General features: G+C 39.2%; 1 protein-coding gene across 2 annotated transcripts in view; it reads right to left on the bottom strand.

Annotated features, from left to right (window-relative positions):
• Positions 1 to 43: 43 nt before the first annotated feature.
• Positions 44 to 23,917, bottom strand: part of LOC306848475 (IQ motif and SEC7 domain-containing protein 1-like) — an 80,131-nt gene continuing 56,257 nt past the window's right edge. For both annotated transcript variants that reach the window (XM_079383042.1, XM_079383043.1), the window contains 14 exons: positions 18,111 to 18,396; positions 16,957 to 17,157; positions 16,660 to 16,827; positions 14,622 to 15,679; positions 9,361 to 9,522; positions 9,011 to 9,133; positions 8,759 to 8,925; positions 8,487 to 8,626; positions 8,164 to 8,289; positions 7,263 to 7,362; positions 6,554 to 6,715; positions 6,221 to 6,412; positions 5,141 to 5,190; positions 44 to 4,264 (listed from right to left, as the gene is read on the bottom strand). In XM_079383042.1, the coding sequence (XP_079239168.1) occupies positions 3,056 to 4,264; positions 5,141 to 5,190; positions 6,221 to 6,412; positions 6,554 to 6,715; positions 7,263 to 7,362; positions 8,164 to 8,289; positions 8,487 to 8,626; positions 8,759 to 8,925; positions 9,011 to 9,133; positions 9,361 to 9,522; positions 14,622 to 15,679; positions 16,660 to 16,827; positions 16,957 to 17,157; positions 18,111 to 18,396 (4,144 nt within the window). In that variant the 3' untranslated portion in view covers positions 44 to 3,055. The remainder of the gene's footprint in view (positions 4,265 to 5,140; positions 5,191 to 6,220; positions 6,413 to 6,553; positions 6,716 to 7,262; positions 7,363 to 8,163; positions 8,290 to 8,486; positions 8,627 to 8,758; positions 8,926 to 9,010; positions 9,134 to 9,360; positions 9,523 to 14,621; positions 15,680 to 16,659; positions 16,828 to 16,956; positions 17,158 to 18,110; positions 18,397 to 23,917) is intronic.

The following is a 23,917-nucleotide window of genomic DNA, read 5'->3' as shown; positions in this document are numbered from 1 at the left end:
ACACAGCCCACTCAGAAATATATGTAAAAACAACTTTCCAACAGCAAGAACAGGTTTTATAGAATGAGAGCAATAAATTATCACATAATTTCTCTGAATTAATTCTGCATTGAAACCTCATACATATATACAAATAAAACTTCATACAATTAATTTTTAAATATAGGAACTGCTCTTACACACACATACTGATAATACTGACAATTTTACAATTACAATTCGTTCCAAGCCCCCCACCCCCAGTCCTTAAAATGTAAACAATGGTTCATGTTCCCATTCCCAGCCAGATATTGATTCCCCAGTTCAGTGCAGAGTAAATATGGCATATTTATATCAACTAATATATACATTCAGATTTATACAGCATCATTCAGCTAAGTGCAGACATGCAACACGGGGCACGGTGGCGCAAGACATTAGTGTGTCCAGAAACCAGAACACGCATCTCAAAAACTACTGTATTTTTTTTTAACATCATACATCTCTGCTTTATTTGCGTTTGAGCTCAGCATGCCCCAGCACTCAGGACTTTTAATACAAGCACAAGAGCAAAGCGTTAGAATTAGAGAAGCAAAACCGCCCATAGGAAAAAAATGTGAAATGTAGCGAATGGCCCTCTAAATTCAGATCACGCCACAGATTTTGAACAGGGACATGGAGTTCCTGTTTGTCTACAAAGGCCTTAAGGTTTCCGGTTATGGGTAATGCTAGCAGATTTGAAGTACTGGAATCCATTACCTGAATAAACAGTATTGTAGTTTGACTCAACATAATTTATATAGGCAAAGAAAATAATGAAAAAAAAAATGGCTGGGTCTAGCAGCAGAGATTAATAATCTTATTTAAGATGTCTTCATCCTTGTAGGGCTTTTAAAATTTTTTAACATTTTATAAGTATAAAAATAACTCCTCAACACTTACTCATCAAATCTAATGTAATACTGTGAATGATTCTGCTTAATGGAGAGAGAACGGCCCATTTTGGTTGCAAGGAAAGAGAAAGAGATTGTTTGGAGGGACGCAGATGGTATTGGAGCTTTGGATCCTAGGCACTGATGATCTTTAACTTGTGTATGTGCAAAACCAGAAACTTTCAGCAAAAAGATCTTCACATTTAAAGATGCTTTTACAGCTTCTTAGAGTGAATGAGTATGTGTGTGTGTGTGTGTGTGTGTGTGTGTGTGTGAGAGAGAGAAGTGTGTAAATGTAAGTCCCCTAAACACGTTTTCATATAAAAAAATAAGAGGGCACTGACATTGGACATGCAACTCAAAGTAAATTCACAATATTAAAAGAGCGAGTTGCTCAAGTGTGTATGGCTTCTGGCAACGACGAGTTTTACACGGATCATAGCTTTTATGTGGATAATATAGTTTTACAAACTTGCTGCAAAACATTTACCTGAAATTAGCAGTCCAATTAGTTTGCTGAAAATGAACACCCAAAAAAAAAAAAAAACCTAGCCAGTTGGTCTGTCTTCAAAAAAAAAAGCTCTTAGAAAACACTCGGCACAGCACTCTGCTAAAACATATCCATGTATTATATTAGTAGTAGCTTTTACACCAAAAATAGCAAGAATTATATCAGTAGTATTTGACATCATAATAGTAATAAAGTCACCCATTAAAATCACCCATATCCAGATGTTCTTTTTAAAATTCAGTTACTTCGAAATATTTAAGATATCTGTAACACATTTGGACTGTCGAAGCTGTACAAAACCAAGCCCATAAGTACAGATTTCACTTCAAAATTTCAATGACACTCTATACAAACACCCTGCTCCTCCAACAGGTCATCCAGAGAAAATATCCCACTGGTCTCAAACCTCCAATGACAAACCTTTACAGTAGGCACTAAGGTTATGTGATGAATTGCCAGATATAAATGTTTCACTGGTCAGGTGAGATTAAGTAGACAAGATGAAAATAATAGTGAAATGGTGACGCTAAAAAAGGGAAAGAGAGAGGTTGATGTAACAGGTGGCAGGAAATAAATAGAGGTGCTGATCTATGTCATGATTATTGGTAGCTTTTGTGTACGTTGCATTTAGGTTTGTATGCTTAATTGTCTTATATAATAGCAACAAAACAAAAGAACAAAATATCAACCAAACAATTTAAAATCTCTTTTTGCACATTCTGTTTGGCGCAAATGACATCATAACTTCACTTAGGCCTTCAAAAAAGTAAAGTGTTTTTTTTTTTTTTTTACTGTTATGGCTGACTTATTGCAAATCGGATGCCCAGCCTCTTCAAGACAAAAACAAAAACAAAACAAAACATAAAATATCAAACATTCTTCAAATAGTTTCAAAATAATGTTTTTTTTTCTGTGTAGTGATGTAGGTTTTCTTAGCAGTTCCCATCCTGTCCTTTCACTCACAAGGCAAAATAAAAGTCTCTTTTAAGATGATTAAAAGAGTGTTTGGCATCCCCCTAAGTGCATGCTGGCCCTTCTTATGCACCGAGGAAAACATTTGACAATTTTGAGGAATGTATCAAGCAAACATTTTCTGACTGACCCTGAAATGATTGTCATCTGAGAGACATGAAAACCAAAAAGACCACGAATGAAAAAGTTCAGTTTCTTTTATATTTTGCACTCATCTGTCCAGTTTCGGCTCCATGTTGAGTGTTTAAAGAGTTCACCACTGTCATCTGACTTCTGTATGGTCAAACTTGGTCTTTTAAACTCCAGATCATCAGTCCGACTTAAATTGGCACCCCCTTTCTCCCTGTAACCTATTCATTTGGCAGCGATGCATGTCAATTTCAATTCAAACTCTTAAAATACACTTCATCTGCTTCACCATTGTCTCCATTAGGCTTCTTCAGTCGGAGATTTGATGCTGTCACAAGCCTTTGTTTTGAATGGCGACCAACAGCAAGAGGCCGTTCAGGCTAGCAACGAGCATTTAGCCGGCCAGGATTCCCGCTCTACACGTGAGGGAAGCGGATATGGAAGTAACAGAGTCTGAGTATGGTGTGCTTCCTCTTGCCTGGGCTCCGGCTCCTCCGCGTTGGGACCCTGCGCCCTCTGCTGTGGCTAACCCTCACACCACTGTGCTGATGCGGTTGATAGGTTTGGATTTGGAGCTGCCGACCGTGCTGCTGTTGCTGGCTCCGCCTCCTCCTCCACCCCCTGGGCCGCCCGACTGCGCCCCCATGGGTCCTGGGAGCTGCGGGGCCAATGGGGAGAGCGGGGTAAGAGGAGTGAGGGGGGTATGGGGGGACGAAGGTGGAGGTAACGGGGAATGTGGTGGAGGAGGTGGGATGGAGGAGAGGGGTGGATACTGTGGGATGTAGTGGGCGGCGCCCTGGGGTATGTGGCGGGCGGTGATAGCGGATGGCGCCTGAGGGGGCGGCGAGAAAACGAAGTGAGTTTGATGGGCGGAATGATCCAGTAAGGGGTGTGGGCTGTGGGCATGGACGAGATGGCTGTGGGTATGAGAGTGAACGTGGGAGTGGGCGTGAGGGTGGGGCTGAGAGTGAGACAGGGTGAGAGGAAGCTTGCCGGTAGGACCGGGCACCCGTACGTGGCGTATGGGATTGGGATACATGTGGTAGAAGGTGAAAGGGGCGATGGGGAAATTGGGCGAATGCGGGGACAGAGGCGGAGGGGTGCAAGCCATATTGGCGTAGCGGCCTTGCTGCATAGCATGATGGGATAGTTGCTGCTGGAACTGGGCGTGTGAAGGAACGGGCGGCCCGCGCCGTGGGAGGGACCCTCGATGTAGGGTATGATGGATAGCGGGCGGATGGCCAGGGGCGATGGCCTGCATATGATACCGATGATGATGGTGGTAAGGGGGCGGAGGCTGGCCAAAGTTGTTGTGACAGTACTGAGCGTGCAGTGCTTGGATCTTGGACGGCCCACCGGGATCTGACTGGCTGAGAGCGGAGGGGGACTGAGGCGGCGGCCCTCCTGTAGTAGGAGGTGGCACGGGGGCTGGGTAATGTGGCCCGGGGGGAGTAAGGGGAGCAGGGGGTTTCGCGCGCTTGCTCCCAAACAGGGAGCCCAGGAAGGAACCGGAATTGCTCCCTCCAGAACTGCTCCCCGGCCCCCCACCTCGATCGTTGATGCCAGGGACCCCGCTCATATTGCCTACGGCGTTGTGAAGTTGCCCCGGCCCACCCCCCATCCCTACTCCGGGGCTCAGGATGGGGCGGTGAGGCCGGTAGTCTTCCAGCCCATAGCAGCCGGGAACGGCGCCCCCCATGGGCAAACGCTGATGTGGCTGAGGGCTGTTAATGATGGATCCCTACAGTGTCCACAAACACACAAAGCCAGACAGTCATTACACTGGAAATCTGAGTAGATGGACAGTGTCAGAACTAACGAGTTACAAGGGACAGGCATTCCCCAGTTACTTTTTTCAAATAAATAATGCATGTTACTTCTCAGGAACACACCAATATTAAAATTCATTATAAGAGATAATGATTTTCATTTTATAACCAGTAAATACTCTCTATTAAAATTCTATACAATTTTCTTTCTAAATAAAAATAAATAAAAAAAACAACACTAAAACAAGTGAATTTAGCCATCCTGTATAAAGTTCATGATATTAATTTTGAAAATTTAAAAACACTAATTATTGGGGAATTTATCATGATACTTAAAAGTACATGCACACAAGGCATGTAACATCACTGTACTCACATCTCCTCCATAGTGACAACCCAAAAAGCCTTTCAGCATTAGATGCAAACAGCCTCAAGCAACTTACCAAAGTTAGAAATGACAGTGTCACTTTCACAAGCCACAAAATCAGCCAGATAACGAAGTAAAGCTTCCTCATTATAGCGCCTCACTCATTTTATTTATGTATTTAAAAGTGCATCCAAACAGAAGCAGCCCTCAGACATTGATCGGGGCCATTCATTTACCAGAGCAATGCATTAGTTATTAGCACCAGGCATAACCTCTTAGACATGCTGCATGCAAAGCAAACACCAATTGCGTGTTTTGCACAATAAGGATTAAAACATGCTGAACTTCATCACAACAATCAAAAATTCATGCAAAGCCATTGTTGTTAAACACAGAGGTCTCATGCATTTGGGAAAACTGAAACACAAGATCATTCAATTTCATTATGATTACAAGCCATTAGCAGATCAGCCTGACTTACTTCTATAGTACTATCCAAAGAGCCAACGCTGTTTCTACGGCCTCGCTTTCCTGTACCCAACCAAGCACATCAAGGTCAGGGTCAAAGTCATGGAGAAAACATTTTCTAACATCCCAATACTAGGTGTTTGTCCCTGGACGATCCATTTACAATGAATCAATGTCTACAAATTGTGTACACAAATGTCTACTGACAAAACTCAACTTCACATCACTGAACTTGATATTGGCTGTGTTTAAAAAAACATTTAAAACGGTAGTGTTTGTCACATGACCACATTACATTTATGTTTAATTCTGCGAGTTATCCTCTATAAAATGGCTATTTTTTTTATTTTTTATATAATTTTGTGTAATAATATGTTAAAATTGGCAGCCCCCATCAAACACAGAATAAAAAAAAAACATTTGGTAGATATTACTTGGAAGGTCAAAGTCAATATCGTATTGTGGGATATAGTATTTCATGGAGTCTGCTCTGTTATATACTGCACATCTTAACAAATGCAGCATCTGTACATTATATGCATACAGAAATTTTGCATACTGTGACAGTGTACATATTAATCATGGCAAAAAAAATATAATTATTCAAATCCAGACACTTTTCCAAGAAGCTTTATGCAAGGACATAATGTGCCATTAGAGGGCAGTGTCTGTCAAACTGTACTTCTTTATAGAAGTTCAACACTTCAAAATTGTGCAAGAAGGCCTTTCATGATCAAACTATGGTGGATTTTTAGATATTTCCCCAGATGGAAAGACGCCAAAAAACTCATTTAAAATAGGTGCTGTCAATAGTTTCTAAAAATAATACACACTAGTTTATTAGTACTAAATCCAATTAATGTCCATTTATTGTGGCAGACAAGAAAAGCAATGAACAGAAAAAAAAGTGGCTTAAGAAATCAGAAATCAGTTTGTTTTACAAAATAGGTCAACAGAAATCAATGAAGCATCCATAATTAAAATGAGCTGATTCTTACTGCATTTATATGCTACAATTCCATTAAATGAACACTTAAATCTGACAGCTGTAGTTTAAATAGAAGGGCGTTTGTTGTGTGAATGTGTGTTGTACCTGTCTCAGAGAGGTCTCTCAGTGAGGAGCTAAGTGCTGTTCGTTTAAGCCCCTCCCCTGCTGTGTACGTGTCATCCAGACTGGGCCTACCCAGAGTGCCGTTCACAGCTTCAGTCTTCATTCCGCCAACCCCGCCCCCTTCTCCGCTCAGGAGCCCTGGTCGCATCACACCTTTCTGCTTCTCTAACTCAGCTACGGAGAAGAGAGACCAGGAGTTACTGACTATTACCATAATGAACAATTTCTGAAATTTCAGCTTGCAAAGAGGAAAAGAACTTCATGCTTTTTATATGTCATGTGTGAAACAACAGGTAACTTTAAAGGAATTCTTACACTCTACACGGTATTTCTCCATATCTTGAACCTCAGCGATGCTCTCACGCATGTCACTGGTGAAGCGTGTTCGGTCCTGCTGGCTTGGCGCATTGAACACAATCAGGACCTTACGCTCACTGCCGGGCATCGCTGATGTCAGTCTGATACCGTGAGGATAGTCTGAGAGAGAGGGACAGAGATAGAGGGTAAATACAGTCAATTAGAGAGACCCAGATAAAGAGGAATGTGCTGTGCCTCATGTAATTAGTTATAGATCTCTCATTCTGACAAAATCCACACAAGTACTGTATTTCAGCTTGTCAATGGGGTTTTAATTTAAAACATATGCCCTTAATCATGTGAGAATTTTACTTCAAGCTAATTTATCTTCTTTTAAAGATGTGTAGATATTTTGTTAATGGAAAACAAGAGCAAAACAAATACTTAAGATAAGATAAATAGAAGACAGACGTTCCCAATTAACAACACAGCCGCAATAGATGGAAGAGGATTTTCAGATAGACATAATTTTCTCCTTCATATACTGCTAAGAAACCAAAACACCACCTACGTGAAAGCAAGGAAAGGGTAATGAGAGAGCACGTAGATGAGATGGAGTGATGGAGTGGATGAGAGCAGAGTGTGTAAACGAGCTGGAATGGAGTGATAGTATAAATAAAGAAGGAGGGACAGATGGTCAGACAGATGGAGGGATGAATATACTTACAGGAGTTCTGGAACATATGAACCTGCATCTCCACCAGGGGAAAAGACTGTCTGAAACTGTACGTCACAGACGTCTTCTTCTTCTGAAAGATCTTCGTTACCTGAAGGCGGGAACATAAGGGATGTTAGGCTGTGTAGTTAACAATATACATATACATACTCTTAACACAAAATTGCTCAGATACATATGACTGAATGTTTTTTTTCCATTGTGTCTAATAGCTGTACTCTAGACCAAGACTGGCAATTTTGAACAAACTAAAATATAAGATAGTCTTGAATTGTTTAATATGTACAGATAGGCATTTAAGCTATGACACCATACAACTGATATAATTGATAATTGATTTAAGCTTTGACACCAAGCTTTCTCATTCTTTACGTCTTCAATACTAGATTAATATTACTATTATTATTAGTAGTGGCAGAAGTAGTATGAATAAATATCTAATATGTATGTATAAAGAATATGTTATTTTTGTCATTTTGGCTGCAGTGAGGACCAAAAATTGCTTGATTGTGACTAATGAATTAATTCTAGAGGTATTCTATATGTATATACTGTATATGAAACTACATGAATCTGAATATGTATTTATAAATCCTGAAGATAAAGTTTTATTTCTAAATATAAAAATTAAAATCTAAAAATACTGTTATTAAGTCTGAAATTGTACAATGTAACTCCGAATACAGTTATATTATATAGGCTAAATGTTCTTGATTTTTAAAAAAAGTGAAAACAGTAGGCCTATTCATCTAGTATACATTTGCCAATGCAATATAATTATATAATTATAGTAAGTACACATGACTCTAAATCAAAGGGAGTATTTTTTCTCTACTATGTCTTCTGACAGTAATTAGGCCAAAATGCACTCACTCCGCTAGTGAAGACTCACCACTAGCAGGTCATTAAAGAGGAAGACCTCGCGCTGGTGAACTCCACTCCGCTGGGGTCGATTGGGGTCAGGGACTTCATACAGCTGACAACAGCACACTAGTCTGCGATGTGGCAGAGAAAGCACCTGCACACACACACACACACACACACACACACACACACACACACACAGCATAACAAAATACAGCTTGGTTTGTCTCACACTAAGCCACACAAATACACAAACTAGAGATCAAATGGCCTTTTTACTACAAGCTGAACAACAATATGGGGTTTCAACCAAAAGTATGACATGCACGAGTGAAACATGGTTTGACTCACAGGTTTCTTGCCCACAATGACCCTCTCCACGGCCTGCACTTGAGACACATGGTCATCGTTCGTCCTGAGTTCCCATTTCTGAATGCGCTGGTAGATGCCCACTAACAAATCCCTGGGAATATCCTGTCCATTATCCACTCCTGCCAATGAAAAAGAGGGGGAGAACGAACAGGAAACAGAAGGTGAAAACTGCTCTATTGTCTTTAATTGGTGCTCTATTGTCTTTAATTGGAAGCCAAATATTAATCTGAAGATATTTTGGATTGGATCACCTCTAAGGTTCTTGATAAAATCCTCCAGCTTCATTTTCCTCTCAGCTTTGACGTTGGGGCTATACATGTCTGTGTTGAGAAGGATGATGGCAAATGCCAGGATGAAGATTGTGTCTGGGTTCTGAAACTGGCGGATGAGTGCAGGGTTGCACACGCAGTATCTCTGACTGTTAGAAAGAAAGAAGTTGATCCTCATGTGGAACTACGAAATGCAGAGAAAAGAGCACAGGGTGAGATGAGAGCAAAGGCTACCTGAAGGCCTCTACCAGTCTCTCCACCTTCTGGGCTTCCCCCTGAACCTTAATCTGAGCTTGAAACTTCCTCAGGGCGTCATCCAGATCCATGCCCGAGAAATCCATCTCATCCAACACACAGCTGAGAAAGAAAAACAGAAAGAAAGATCGCTAAATTCATCTGCCAACATGTTTGTGTTGATTTTTTAGCCAGTGTCCTGGTTTCTGAATTATTTATAATATATATATATATATAATATAATATATTGTTATTATTATTATAATTTTTTGCCTCCAGGCTGGTGTTAACAGCATATGGATGCTTTGCTACAGTCTGGGGTTGGAAGACAGAAAAACATCATTACTAACTCCAACACATCCTTGTTGAACTGTTTCTGTCGGTTTCCCAGAAACTCCCCGATCATCTGTCTACTTAGGCCTTTCCTCTCCAGAATGAACCGTGCAATGCCCACAGGTGTGTCCGAGACAAAACCTCTCTCTATCAAATACTGGATCCCCTTCTCTGGTTTCCTGGAAGACAGGGAGTGTGAGGATAATACAGATAGAATGTGATTCATTGTAAAAAACTGAAATAAAGAAAAAATTGACATAGCAACAACTAGGGCTAGGTTCCTTGATTAGCGGTAAATCTCCATCACCTGTTTTCAAATGGAACGGCATTTAATACACGGAGCCGTAGATCACTGACAAGCTACGCAATACGCGTTCATTATCGAAGATGATATATCTTCGATAATGATGATATATCTTCGATAATGAACGCGATATTGCATAGCTTGTCAGAGATTTACCGCTAATCACGGAACCGGCTTTACTGACGAGATGCGCATGCGTATATGAGATATATCGCCCAGCCCTAGCAATAACACCATGAGGGTAGAAAAAATGTATAGACACTTCAGCAGAAATTAAATCTGACTCTTTGTATCCAACTGGATTTAGGTTCACATCTTTCTTTGGCTTGACTGCATTGTCTTTTATTGATCTCAGCCATTTGATCTTAAAATCCATTTGATTGCTTACGCTTCCATTTCCTCATCAGAATTAGATTTCTAAAGCACCCTGCTAAAGAGTTCCCAAGGTGCTAAATGATTTATAACACATCAATCTTGCATCATAAAAAGTTACTTTTCATTATCAATTCTCTATGATTTATAATAGGAGTACTGTGTTAAAATAAAACTGTACTATAATAAAAATCATCTGTGATCTTTAACACAGGTATTAAGAAAAGAGGTTCAGAGAAATCACCCTGGGCCTGTCATCTCCTCAATATTAAGATGTAAAAATGAAATACGACAGGTGTGATAAACCATATGGAGGAGATATCTGTAGATAGATTAGTCAATAAATAGACCCATACATTTTTCTAACATGAAGATATTAGGTTAATGCTTATATGAACTTATAAGACATATTCAATGTCAGTCATCCTTATACGCAAAATATGCAAGTTGCGTAGGGCTTCTAAACCACCTTGGGCCCTCCTTGTTCCCAAAGATGAGAATTTTAGTTTAGTTTTTGATTTTAGCTGTCACACTTCCTGCATAAAACATGTAATGTGACTGTCCTAATATAAAGTTTCCTGCTGGAAATACCTGATGAAAAAAGAAACATTAAAAGCATACTGTGCTGTAAAAGAGACATTGTTCCCCCAGGCTTTCTGTGCATGTGATCCGAGACAGAACAAAACTACTTTGGGCTTCAGGTATAGTCTAGTCGAGTTTTCACTTAAACGAGTCAGTTATGTCTTAAGTGAACATAAACAGCTGGGAAAGTAATTGAATGCTTGTCAGTATTATATCTGTGCATTCGGCCTAATAAACCTGCTGCCTCTGTCACTTAATGTTAATCAAACAACAAAAGAAATTGCTCTGAAAGAACTGTTTAAGGGGTTGATGATTATTTTGGAATTTTTATGAATGCACTGACACTCTGAATGCATTCTTTTTTCGCTATTTTAAATCAACTTTATGTATATCTATTAGTGCTGTTAATCGATTAAAAACAATTAACTAATTAAATCGCACATTTTTTCTGAAATTAATTGTGATTAATCCCACCTAACACAAGTTTTTAAATACACTTTTATATTGTAATAATTTCACATTCAATCTTCAAATGAATGTAGAAACAACATATTTTTAATATTTGTTTAATGTTTAATTTTATGAATGGAGGCCAGTATCACTGATACCAAGTAATACTGTTTTCCCTATAAAAAAAAAATTCCCCTAATATTTAGCCATTGACTATACTGCCCTACAAAGGTAAAAGACCTTAACTCGCTAGAGTGTGAAACTGAGAAAAATGACTTTAAAGTTTTTTACTTGTCCAGCCAAATTAATTAGGTAGGACAGTGGATATTTGGCAATTAGATGTTTTAGTAATGAAAATTATCTACATTCAAAAATTGTGAGCTCAAACTTGATTTTTACCACTATTTTGAAGTTAATGTACTCTGCCTTTGCATTGTCTGAAGAAAGTGAGAAGTCACACCAAGGCAAAATGCAGTAACTTCCACATTATCACTATTTTGTCGCTGATCACCATTTACAAAATCGTTATAGTAACACCTGTATAAAGTCTAGTTATCATGGGCTATATCATCTCATATAGGCTATTGCATATAGTAATGTGACTGTATTCATTTTAGAATTACAGACACACTCCCCCCTTGTGGCACCAGCAGTGTGGTAATAAGCAGACTAAATGTTAAACATGTGAGTGGATACAGTTTTGCAACCAATTTATTTGCTATGCTCAGTAACGTAAAAGAATGCAAGACATAGCATTATTGCTTATATTGACTTGAATGAAATAGCCTAACCTAAAAGAACGACTTGTGGATTGATGTGAACGCCAGCAAGCAGGCATGCTCAGAAATTTGTGTGGATTAAACATGGACGACGTTCAGCGCCATGGAATTATTTTATCGGGTTACAAGAAAAGGTAGGATATGGATTTAATTGCGAACTGTCAGGCCAGCCAGCCCAATCTCACGGCAATTCGTACATATTTTACGAGGTGGCTAATTCAGATTTTATGATTGATCATGCTACATGCCACGGCATTCGCGTCTGCACGCATCCAACTAGAAATGACAGCGTGGTGAATAATTACAAACAGGAAAAAAAATGTCGATTATGTATTGCTGCAAAGGAGTCTAGTCTTTACAGTGCTTTGTTATATGGAGCTGTTTGGTAGATCGCGATCTAATTAGTTTGTCTTCACTGTAATTAAAATGCAGCAGACTTTAATGGACAGTTAAAAAAAAGGCAGAACACCGTATAACTCCAAGCCGTATTTTGACACACGGGTAAACACAGACAGAATGCCGTAACTCAGTTTGAGCGTTCCAAACAAAGCGAAAGAGCGGGAACTGGTGTTATACGGTGTTCTGCCTTGGTTTCTCTGGGGCTTTTTGAAGTTACGGTTCAGACGACCCATTATTTTCTCGGGAAAACAACGAAATTGACTCAAGATACTTATGTACATGATAAAGGATGTCTTGAATGTCCCAAAAATATCAATAACTTATTTTCGACAAAAATCGAAGTTACGGCCTTTTACCTTTGCACGGCAGTATAGCCATCAAACATTACATCATAATTAAGAGCTATCAATTTCAACATTTATAAGACTGTAAAAATAACTTCTAATTTAAGTGAACTTAAAACATTCTTCACATAAAGCCATTATAATAAATGTTATATTTAGCTAGGCTACCTGTGCCCCTTTTTTTCTGTGCCCCTGTACCTTTCCTCTTTTTTATTTTATTCTTGATGAACAGACATCACAGCAGCTGGTTATTAGGTTGTTTTTGGGTGCTATTTCTTTAAGAGATGTCACTGCTGAACATAACGCGGATCTGACACGCGTCGTATTTCTCTCAACTCTCATCACCTTTTCTGACCCATTTCAGTCTCTACTAATGAGCTGACGAGCTGAATCGGGTGTGTTAGATGAGGGAGACAGTGCTGGGATGCTCCAGGACTGTTTTGAAAACCATTTCAGAGACATGTTCTTAATGTAACTCATATATAACATATTACATTATATTACATTATATTACATGCACGCAAAGTTTTAAGGCAGCTTTAATCGGCTTTTTGGTAACGTCATGCCTTAACTGACCATGATATTGCATGCACAGTTTATTTTGCGCTTTGATTAGAATTGATACAGGCGGTTTCCGCGCTTGTTTGACTCGCCCCTGCCGCTGAAGTGAAGCTGGAGTACGCGTCTGAAACGTCTCCAGATTGATGTGATCATAAAGACGTTCTGCGACTGAATAAATGTACTTCTTGTCAAAAAAAAACAGACAGAAACCGCAGTTATGAGTGGGGTGGCCAACCCTAGGCTCTGTCCCTGCGTTAACGGTGTTAAATAATTTTAACGCGTTAAACTGAAAAAAATAATTGCCACATTAATGCGTTAATGCATGCAATTAATTCAGAACCCTTAACACGGTAAAATAATTTAACACAAAATTACGGAAACAATTTCTATTCTAAACCTTTTTTCCCCGATTTCACTTCTCTGTTTGCACAGACAGAGAAATGTTCATGCACAGACACATTTCAGTACATTCACGTTGTTTCCACACATTCAGGATAATGTTTTGATTTGTCTCGTGTATGTTGCTGTGTTTAGTCAGTGTGCACAAATATAGCAATTATTTGAACTTCTTATATCATTTGGTTTTTTGGTGTCCTTTTGGAGTCTCCCAAGTGTCCTTTTTTTGAAAAGATATCTAAATTTATCTTGAAATAAGATTGCAGAAAATACAGTTTTGTGAGAATCACCCTATAATCTTTTGATTCACTTTGCTGAACATAGTAAATAATGACAAAATTAATGTATTAAGCAAGATAAATGGTATATGCTTAATTTCATGATAAGTGTGCAATTAATCGCGATTAATCGCTTAAAAAGGGTGCGATTAATTGCAATTAAAAAAATTTATCTACTGACAGCCCTAATATATATATATGTATGAAGAGTTAATTTGCAAAAACAGATAACGTTTTTTTTTTTTTTTTTTCAGAAATCAAGTTTTTTTATTGCACATTCCAACTAATAATCAATCAAACTGCAGTTGGGTTGTTTTGATTAAGTAATAATAACTAAACAAATACAGGCAATTTGCAAAATTAAAGTTAATTGAAAGTATGTTTTTTTTTTTTTTTACATATTAAAAGTTCATTTTATAGCAAAAGCAGACAACTCCAACAGTTGTTTTTTGGCAAAAGCAGATAACTCCACATTTCAATCAGCTCATTTTTTTTAAAGTGGCGTTTATCGGATTTTGCAGATACTTTTATGCATTTTTAAAATAAAAAAATATATATAGTTAATATAGTTAGATAAATAAATAAATAAATAAATATTAATATTAAGAATGCTAATAAATATTAAAAATGATAATTTGTGGAAAACTGAACATTGTTGATATTATTTTATTTAAAATAATTATTTAATAAAAAGTATATCTTGTGTATAAAAGGGGACTTGTAAGTTAAAAAGGAAATTTTGTTTAAATTCACCATTTAAAATTTTAACTGAAACAGTACAATGTCAGTCCTATTTCGGTAAACATCTCTTACTTGTTGAAGAGGTTCAGTCCGATGCGGTATTGCCTCCTTTGCACCACGTCATTGTTGAAGGCGGGTGAGTCCCAGCTATGCCTGCTCTCTCTCTGATAGGTCTGTTTTCCTAGAGGAGGCAACGGTTCCCTTAGACTGTCCCTAGATGAAGAGCCTGAGCTGCAGTTAATGGTCTCATTGGAGTTGGTGGTGGAGTTCAGGGAGTCGTTGTCCCCATCCGAGTGCTCCAGGCCAGTAGTGGGCAGTGGCGCGGAGGACGAGGAAGAAAGTGGCGTGAGTGGAGGCTGAGTGGGTGACGGAGACGTGGGGTCTGGGTAGGGGTGATGGATGTGCGGCATAGGGTGGTGGTGCAAAGGATGGTGAAGGTGTGGGTGGTGATGGTGGTGCATCATTGTGTGGTGTGGTACGTGTGTTGGAAGAGGGGATGGGATGGGGCGACCCAGGGGTCGCGTCTGGCCCTGTGCCCCACAGGGATTGGGAGTGCGAGGGACAGGGTTGTGTTTAAGAGTGCCTTGAGGTGATCCGCCCGCGGTAGGCTCCTGCTCGTAAAGCAGCTGCCTGCTGAGGGAGCCTCGATCTGAACGGTCACTCATGTCAACAGAGCTGTCACTAGGCGGCTCTATGGTGAGAACGGGGAGGTGTGACCCCCGCAACCGGAAATCTCTGCATTCGGTGCATGGTGTGCTACGCCGGCTGTTACTGCTCGCGCCGCCCTCTGTATCCCGGCTGTCTTCACGTCCTCCGACCCCGCTGCTGACACCCCAGTACTCGGTGTCCGTGCTGGAGGGAACCCGCTCGATGGATAGTGGAGAACACGGCATGCCTTCGTCCATATAAAGTGTGACGTCGCTGTACGAGGTAGCTGTGCTGTCCTCGTGCATGACCCCCAGACGTTCTTGCTCCCCCATGACCCCCCTACGCGAGGTAGGTTTGCTACTCCATACACACTCGCCGAAATCCTCGCTCTCCTCACCGCCTCCCCCACCACCATCCTGAGAGTCCCCTCGGCCGGACTGACACGTCAGAGTGTCGTCCATAGAGTCAGCCAGAGATGTCACCTGAGAGAGGAAGCACACAGACATTTACACTACTGCTCAAAAGTTTGGGGTCTGTAAGATTTTTTATGGTTTTGTGAGTCACGCTCTCTCACGCTCACCAGACTGCATTTATAAGACCAAATACAAAATAAAGTAAAAACAGTAATATTTTGAAATATTTTTACAATTGAAACATTTTTAACCATTTTTCTGTGATGGCAAAGCTGAATTTTCAGCAGTCCAGTCTTTTAGAAATCATTTAGAAATAATTTTAACATGCTGATTTGGCACTCAATAATTACTATTAATGTTATTAATGTTTAATATTTTTGTGTAAACAGCATTTAAAATGAACAATTTTACAAAAAATTCTATTTAATCTTTAGCCAATCTTAATACAAATATCAATTTTTCATACTGTACATGATAATTCTCTGATGCCTAAATTCGCTTTTACTATTTGAAACGACTGACAATAGTTTTCAGTGTTCTGTTTTAATTAACATGACAATAACTGTCAGCATATCAGTAACAGAAGGTTAAATATCTGTGTATTTCTAATATTTTGTCTAATCTGATTTGATCATTGGCCATTTTACAATATTTAAATTAATTGAAGTTATTTTAAAAATATGAAAAAAGCCCTGATTTTTTTTCTGGATCTGCTAATGACCGTTGTGCCGGTTTATAAAGGCTTTCAAGGCTCCAGGGAGAATGCCTCTGCAGTAAGATGCTTTGGAAAAAAAGTGTCTGCTAATTGACAAGTAACCAAATGTTGTTTTAGTGTAATGCTGTGGCTTGTCATTTAGAAATGAGGGAAATGATGCCTGAATTGCAAGACCACACCATTTGTTTCAAAGGAAACATGCACAACAATTTTATACCAATTCTGAAACCGTCTAAATATATTCTATCCCAACTATATATCTGACTTGTATTGAAATGAATTTAAACTTAAATCTTTAACATAACTTTAATCTAAGGGTTCACACATCTGTCACCTGTTTGTTGAAAGCATCATCTGTACACGAGTACTCCTCTCTGTCTGAAGGACAGTGTGCGGGTGAGTCAGTCTCCTGCTGTGAGTCTGTGGTTCCTGTCTGGCTAGCTGTGCCCAGAGTGGAAGTGTGATATCGACCTTGCTGCTGCTGGGGTGTCTGGGGCTGAACCTATAGAATCATGAATAGTAAAAAGAGGAATTTATGGAAATTATATAAACATCATAAAACAGAATTAAGATCTCACAGTCAAGCTGAATAGTCTACTTTATGCTGGTAACTATTATACTGTTATATTGCCTGTGGCTGTCGTTCGTCAAACGAATACTGCGAACGCATGTTCGACAGGATGATCCGGCGAGTCATTCGGCTTTCAGAGGCGGAACTGCGCAGCCGTTGAAAGTTCTTGTTCATGCGATACTGCCGGAATGCCGTCTGTATCGTGCGAGCCGCTCGTCTGCTCAGGAAGTAACCACCATACTTCCTCTCCAGCATCTCCACCTGATAAAAATAAAGATGGACAAACAGAGAGAAAGAGAGCATGAAAAGGGAATAGAATTGAATAAGGAGTGAAAAAGAGAAAAAGAAGTGATGCATTGTTTTCTTCAAACCTAATAATGTATAATGCATCTAAATGCTTTACTCATTAAACCTGAAACACAAATAATCTAATAAATAATGATTTATCAGCAGTCTTTCTCAATTGTTATTAAAAGAAAAAAAGATATGGGCAGCAGTAATTCTGTAGATATTGGGGTGTTGGATTATTTTCATCACCCCTACATGAATGGATAATTCCACAATGCAGAGATCCTTAGTATTTAATATGAAAGCATAACAGCACTCTGTATCATAACTGCAATCCCAGCTTTCATTATGTGAGATGATGGAGGTTTGGCTTCACATTAGCATGACCGGAGGCCATTATGTACATTTGAGGCATGACTGTAGATTAAAGCCTGTAAGATGGCCTCCGTGCACATTAAAACACAAACACTTTGTGATAAGTAGATTTTCCTATGGGCTGTTTGTGCCACTGAGAATTAGGATAAACATTAATTAAGCACAAAACACTTCAAAAAAGTAAACAGTGTTTGACAAACTGAAGATTTCCTTTAATTAATGATATTAAAACATAGTATTAACTGCTTTTTGGAGATGACACCATGATTATCTTTACATTACTTGTGTTATTGTACCTAAATATGATATACATTTATTTTCACACTATATACAGTATAAGAACACCATGCCAAGATCATCTGATATAATCCTGGCTGTACTATGCATGGTTCCCTCACATTTGTCAAAAGTTTTTAAATATTTATAATATTTTTACAAAACTGCTTACCTTCTTTTTTTTCTAAGAAATTGTAATAAACGTTTAAACTACTCAATGAGGTTTTTTTAAAAGACCTTAAGGATCATGTTTCTTGAGGAACGCAGATCCGCACCTTCTTGTCCTGCAGGTCCGTGGAGAGCTCATATCTGTCAGAGAGCGCTTTGCAGCGCTTGCTCTCTTCTTCCTCTTGCTTGCGGAGTGCCAGGCTGGCGGGCTGGTTGCGGGTCCGTTGCGCCCAGGCCAGGGTCGCTGGGCTCGAAGGGGCCACAGGAGGCCCCTGAGGGCCAGGAATTTTTCGGATGTTCCCGTAGCGCTCCGAGTTGCCCAGGTATGGGCCCTGACTACAGGTGCTGTCGGAAAAGCTAGCCGTGTCCGGACACTGAGGATCTCCCTCCACACTGAGAGGAAACCAGATAAAGAGAGATAGAGAATGAGCTCTAGGTCAGCAACTACCACAAATGGTCTTATCTGTTGACAAGTTGAGATTAAAACAAGTCTGTAATATTGGCACTGAAATGGATCAGTGTAGACAAACATGTTAGCACACTAACCAACATTAGCATTTCAAGTGCCCATATGCAGCCCAGTCAGGACTCGGCCATCTGGCCGGAATACAGGAGAACGAGGGAGGAACAAGAGAAGATGGAGGGAGTGTGAAAGAGGAACAGAGAGAGGACATGATGCATAGAGAAAGAGGCAGAGAGAGGACATGATGCATAGAGAAAGAGGCAGAGAGAGAGAGATAGAGAGAGAGAGAGAGAGAGAGAGAGAGAGAGAGAGAGAGAGAGAGGGAAGGGAAAAACAGTGGCATGTGTGGCATACTGTCAACGAAAGAAGCCAGGCATAAAAATGATAAGAACTGAGTCATTCGATGATGACTCAGAGAGAAAGAGAAAAGAAGGAAAAAAGAAGGAAAAGGTGTACAAAGGTAAGTCGGACTTCAGTATCCCTCTCACCCTAAAGCAGGTGTACTGTACTGTGATGATTCACTTCCTGTTGCCAGCATTACTAAAAGAATCCACTTTTTTTTTTGCTTTTTGCTATTTCATTTTATATATGTTTATTATCTTTAATATTTTTTTAATTTGTATTTTTTAGTCACATTTTATCCTTTTTCAATTGCTGATTTATTTTTAGTTATTGAAAACAGCTAATTTGAAAATGCTGCATATGTACACTTAAAAAATATTTTTCTGGACACAATTCATCATAATACTACCAACTTAACCTATTCTCTACCAGTTAAAACAGTTTCACCATTTTTCAAAAACTGAAATTCAATTTTCAATTTAGTTAACATTTCTATAATATTAAGACTATATATATATATATATATATATATATATATATAGGTTAATATATATATATATATATATATATATATATATATATATATATATATATATTAACCAAAATATTCACTTTTCTTCTGAATAGGTTACTTTATTCTCTCACTGGTTGATAGATAATAAAGTTTTTTAAATCTCATCAAATCAACTCTGCAAAAACTACTACCACTACTACTGCAACTACTAATGATTATTATTTGTAGTAGTAGTTTATGCAAAATTTGAGTTAGTGCACTCTCAGGGCTGGGCTGCGGCAGGAAGGGCATCCAGAGTAAAACATGTGCCAAATCGGTTGTGCGGATCACTCTGCTATGCGACCCCTGATAAAGGGAGCAAACCGAAGGAAGAGAGAGAGAGAGAGAGAGAGAGAAAGAGAGCGAGAGAGAGAGAGCGAGAGAGAGAGAGAGAGTTTATGCAAAATAGTTTTTAATTTTGCATTATTATTATGATTATTATGATTCTGCATATTACCTTTACTTCTATAATTTGATGATCATTTACACAAAGAACACAAATAATTAAAATGATTTATCAGGTTATCAGATGCTTAAAGATCATTTGTATTTGTCATTAAAAAAAAGCAGTATTGGTCAGTCTGAACTTTTGTCCCATATCTGCACATATAATGCTTAACATTCATTATTCAGTTTTTGTTGTTGTTTTTTTTTCAGTCCTTTACTCACATGTAGGCGTGTGCCTTGTGCAGGAATTTTAGTCTTTCGATGGAAGCGCATGGCTAAGGAGTTGAACAAAAACTCACACATGATGTCTGCAGCGCTGTGATAGGGAGCATGCGTTTGCGTAAGAGCTGCACTGGGATCAGCAGAATCATGCCGGTGGGCTTCCTGATGACTGCATCGACGATCTGTCAATTACTGCAGTGCTGATGATGCAGTTTACAAGCAGTACAGTAGCAAAACACACATACAGTCTCTCTCTCTCTCTCTCTCTCTTTCTGTGCGTAACAAATCTCTTCACACCAGGGGACTGGTAACTACCAACACGGCAACAGCTGAGTTTTGCCAGCAACAGCAAACCTTCAAAACAATTGGCTCTACAGCAATCAACTGAAATAGTATACCGCTACACACTGTAACACAGTGTATGATTATCAGACACAACACAGTTTCACAATATACTGTTCCACCAAAAGGCAGCATGGTGCATCTGGCATTTCTCTCTTTCAATCACACACATGGCAATAAATGTCCTTCAAACTTTCCCTCCTGTCCATCAGGCCTTGTGTGTGGTAATGTGTGTCCAGGAATAGTGCCGAGTACTCCAGCCGTGCAATCCTGTGGTGATCAGTGAGTGACTTTAGATATGAGTATGCATATGTGTGTGTGTGTGTGTGTGTGTGTGTGTTTACTCATGACGCATATGCAGCTGTGGTAGGATTCCAGTCACATGGTGCATGTGGGCCCATTTTTATATAATTTTTTTATGGGGATGACAACCCCAGTCCTCATTCACCTTTATTTTACTGACAACAATATGAGGATGAGCAAATTACATTTTTTCATTAAGCAGATGCTTTTAGTTGTAATTCTTCACATAGATATCGGATTTAATAAATTACTTCATAGAAGAAGATAAGAAACCATTTCTAAAAGTTAAAGTGCACTGAGAGCAGAATATGCATGTGCATTTGTTTGCTTGTGTATTTTCATGAAGACGTCCGTGGGCAGATGCTGACAGAAAGGAATATTTCCGTGCGAGTCAGTGAGCGGCTGTTAATTGAATGTCACTCAGGCTGCTACAAGCATTTGGCAGTGTTAGTACAGAAAACGTTTGCAGGCGTTTCTGCAATATAGTTTAAAAGCATACATGGATCCACCAGAAATGGCCATCCGAACACTTTCAATTTAGGACATGCTAATCTTGCATACATTGAAAATACAGATAATATGCAAACTCAGATTATAATGTTATCACGTGCCTCAGTTAGTAAGACAATACAATACTTCCCATTCTTCCACTAGACAGAAGTACATGGGCCAATCAAAACAGATTTGTAAATGCATAATACTCACAATAAACTGAGTAATTCAACACAAATATACAGGACACAGCAGACATTAATACAGCTTTAGCTTCCTCTATAAAACCAACAGCGAAGTAATAAAAAGCACCACCATTACCTTTATGATCTAAAAGAGCCATTTGCTTTCAATAGAATGATCTTGGGCTTATGCTAATGTCACTATCACTATACCATTCATCTGACATTATATAATGGTACATTTTAAAATTATATCACTCTGCTAGACTGAGTCGTAATTTTTGAGTAATTGATATACTTTATCATGTTTAAAAGTCATTCCACAATAACTTCTAAAAGATTTCACGTTCTGCAAACATCTAGCTATTAGAAAAAAGCTAAATGTCTGATAAACAGATAAACAGAGTGTGCACCATTGATCTTAGAAGGGTATTATTGAATTGTTTCCTCAGTTAGTTCCGTGTAAATCTATACCAATTTATGTGCGTCGCCACAACCCACCAGAAATTCCCCACAAATATCAAATATACAGGTCCTTTTCAAAACATTAGCATATTGTGATAAAGTTCATTATTTTCTGTAATGTACTGATAAACATTAGACTTTCATATATTTTAGATTCATTACAACACAACTGAAGTAGTTCAAGCCTTTTATTGTTTTAATATTGATGATTTTGGCATACAGCTCATGAAAACCCAAAATTCCTATCTCAAAAAATTAGCATATTTCACCCGACCAATAAAAGAAAAGTGTTTTTAATACAAAAAAAGTCAACCTTCAAATAATTATGTTCAGTTATGCACTCAATACTTGGTCGGGAATCCTTTTGCAGAAATGACTGCTTCAATGCGGCGTGGCATGGAGGCAATCAGCCTGTGGCACTGCTGAGGTGTTATGGAGGCCCAGGATGCTTCGATAGCGGCCTTAAGCTCATCCAGAGTGTTGGGTCTTGCGTCTCTCAACTTTCTCTTCACAATATCCCACAGATTCTCTATGGGGTTCAGGTCAGGAGAGTTGGCAGGCCAATTGAGCACAGTAATACCATGGTCAGTAAACCATTTACCAGTGGTTTTGGCACTGTGAGCAGGTGCCAGGTCGTGCTGAAAAATGAAATCTTCATCTCCATAAAGCTTTTCAGCAGATGGAAGCATGAAGTGCTCCAAAATCTCCTGATAGCTAGCTGCATTGACCCTGCCCTTGATAAAACACAGTGGACCAACACCAGCATCACTGACTGTGGGTACTTGACACTGGACTTCAGGCATTTTGGCATTTCCCTCTCCCCAGTCTTCCTCCAGACTCTGGCACCTTGATTTCCGAATGACATGCAAAATTTGCTTTCATCCGAAAAAAGTACTTTGGACCACTGAGCAACAGTCCAGTGCTGCTTCTCTGTAGGCTTGACCTGGGGAATGCGGCACCTGTAGCCCATTTCCTGCACACGCCTGTACACGGTGCCTCTGGATGTTTCTACTCCAGACTCAGTCCACTGCTTCCGCAGGTCCCCCAAGGTCTGGAACCGGTCCTTCTCCACAATCTTCCTCAGGGTCCGGTCACCTCTTCTCGTTGTGCAGTGTTTTCTGCCACACTTTTTCCTTCCCACAGACTTCCCACTGAGGTGCCTTGATACAGCACTCTGGGAACAGCCTATTCGTTCAGAAATTTCTTTCTGTGTCTTACCCTCTTGCTTGAGGGTGTCAATGATGGCCTTCTGGACAGCAGTCAGGTCGGCAGTCTTACCCATGATTGCGGTTTTGAGTAATGAACCAGGCTGGGAGTTTTTAAAAGCCTCAGGAATCTTTTGCAGGTGTTTAGAGTTAATTCGTTGATTCAGATGATTAGGTTAATAGCTCGTTTAGAGAACCTTTTCATGATATGCTAATTTTTTGAGATTTTGGGTTTTCATGAGCTGAATGCCAAAATCATCAATATTAAAACAATAAAAGGCTTGAACTACTTCAGTTGTGTTGTAATGAATCTAAAATATATGAAAGTCTAATGTTTATCAGTACATTACAGAAAATAATGAACTTTATCACAATATGCTATTTTTTTGAAAAGGACCTGTAATTGAGAAGTAATAAGAAACTTATATTCTACAAGAAAAACATGTAGTTGCCTATGTTTTGTGCATATACCAAGGGAGATAAATTTTCATAATTCATTTCAAATAAATTTAGTGCTAGCATGCTGCTAAGCTAACACTACAGTACTCCACAGCATAAACAACAAAACAAAAATAAATATCAGGAAAAACACTTTATAACTGCAAGTAAACCATTTTTATGATAATATTAGCTGGCTTCAACCATCTTACAATTGATTTTTTACAGAGCTCAATGTATTATAGAATTGCCTTCTCTATAAAGGATATATGCGATGCTGCCTTAGAATTTGACCAAAGCAAGGTAGGAGGCGGCATAATTAAGCTGCCTACCTTCTGGAACAGCCATGTGATGTCTTAAAATGCTGCCTCCGTAGGCAGCACACTAGGTTTTGGAAGCTGGGGGCTGGCGTAACAGCTCTGAGCTATTTTAATAGCAATTCTATCGATTTTCATCATCA

This window comes from Barbus barbus, assembly GCF_936440315.1.
Source record: "Barbus barbus genome assembly, chromosome: 28".
In the NCBI taxonomy this organism is placed as follows: Eukaryota; Metazoa; Chordata; class Actinopteri; order Cypriniformes; family Cyprinidae; genus Barbus; species Barbus barbus.
This window is presented reverse-complemented; position numbering and strand designations above follow the sequence as displayed.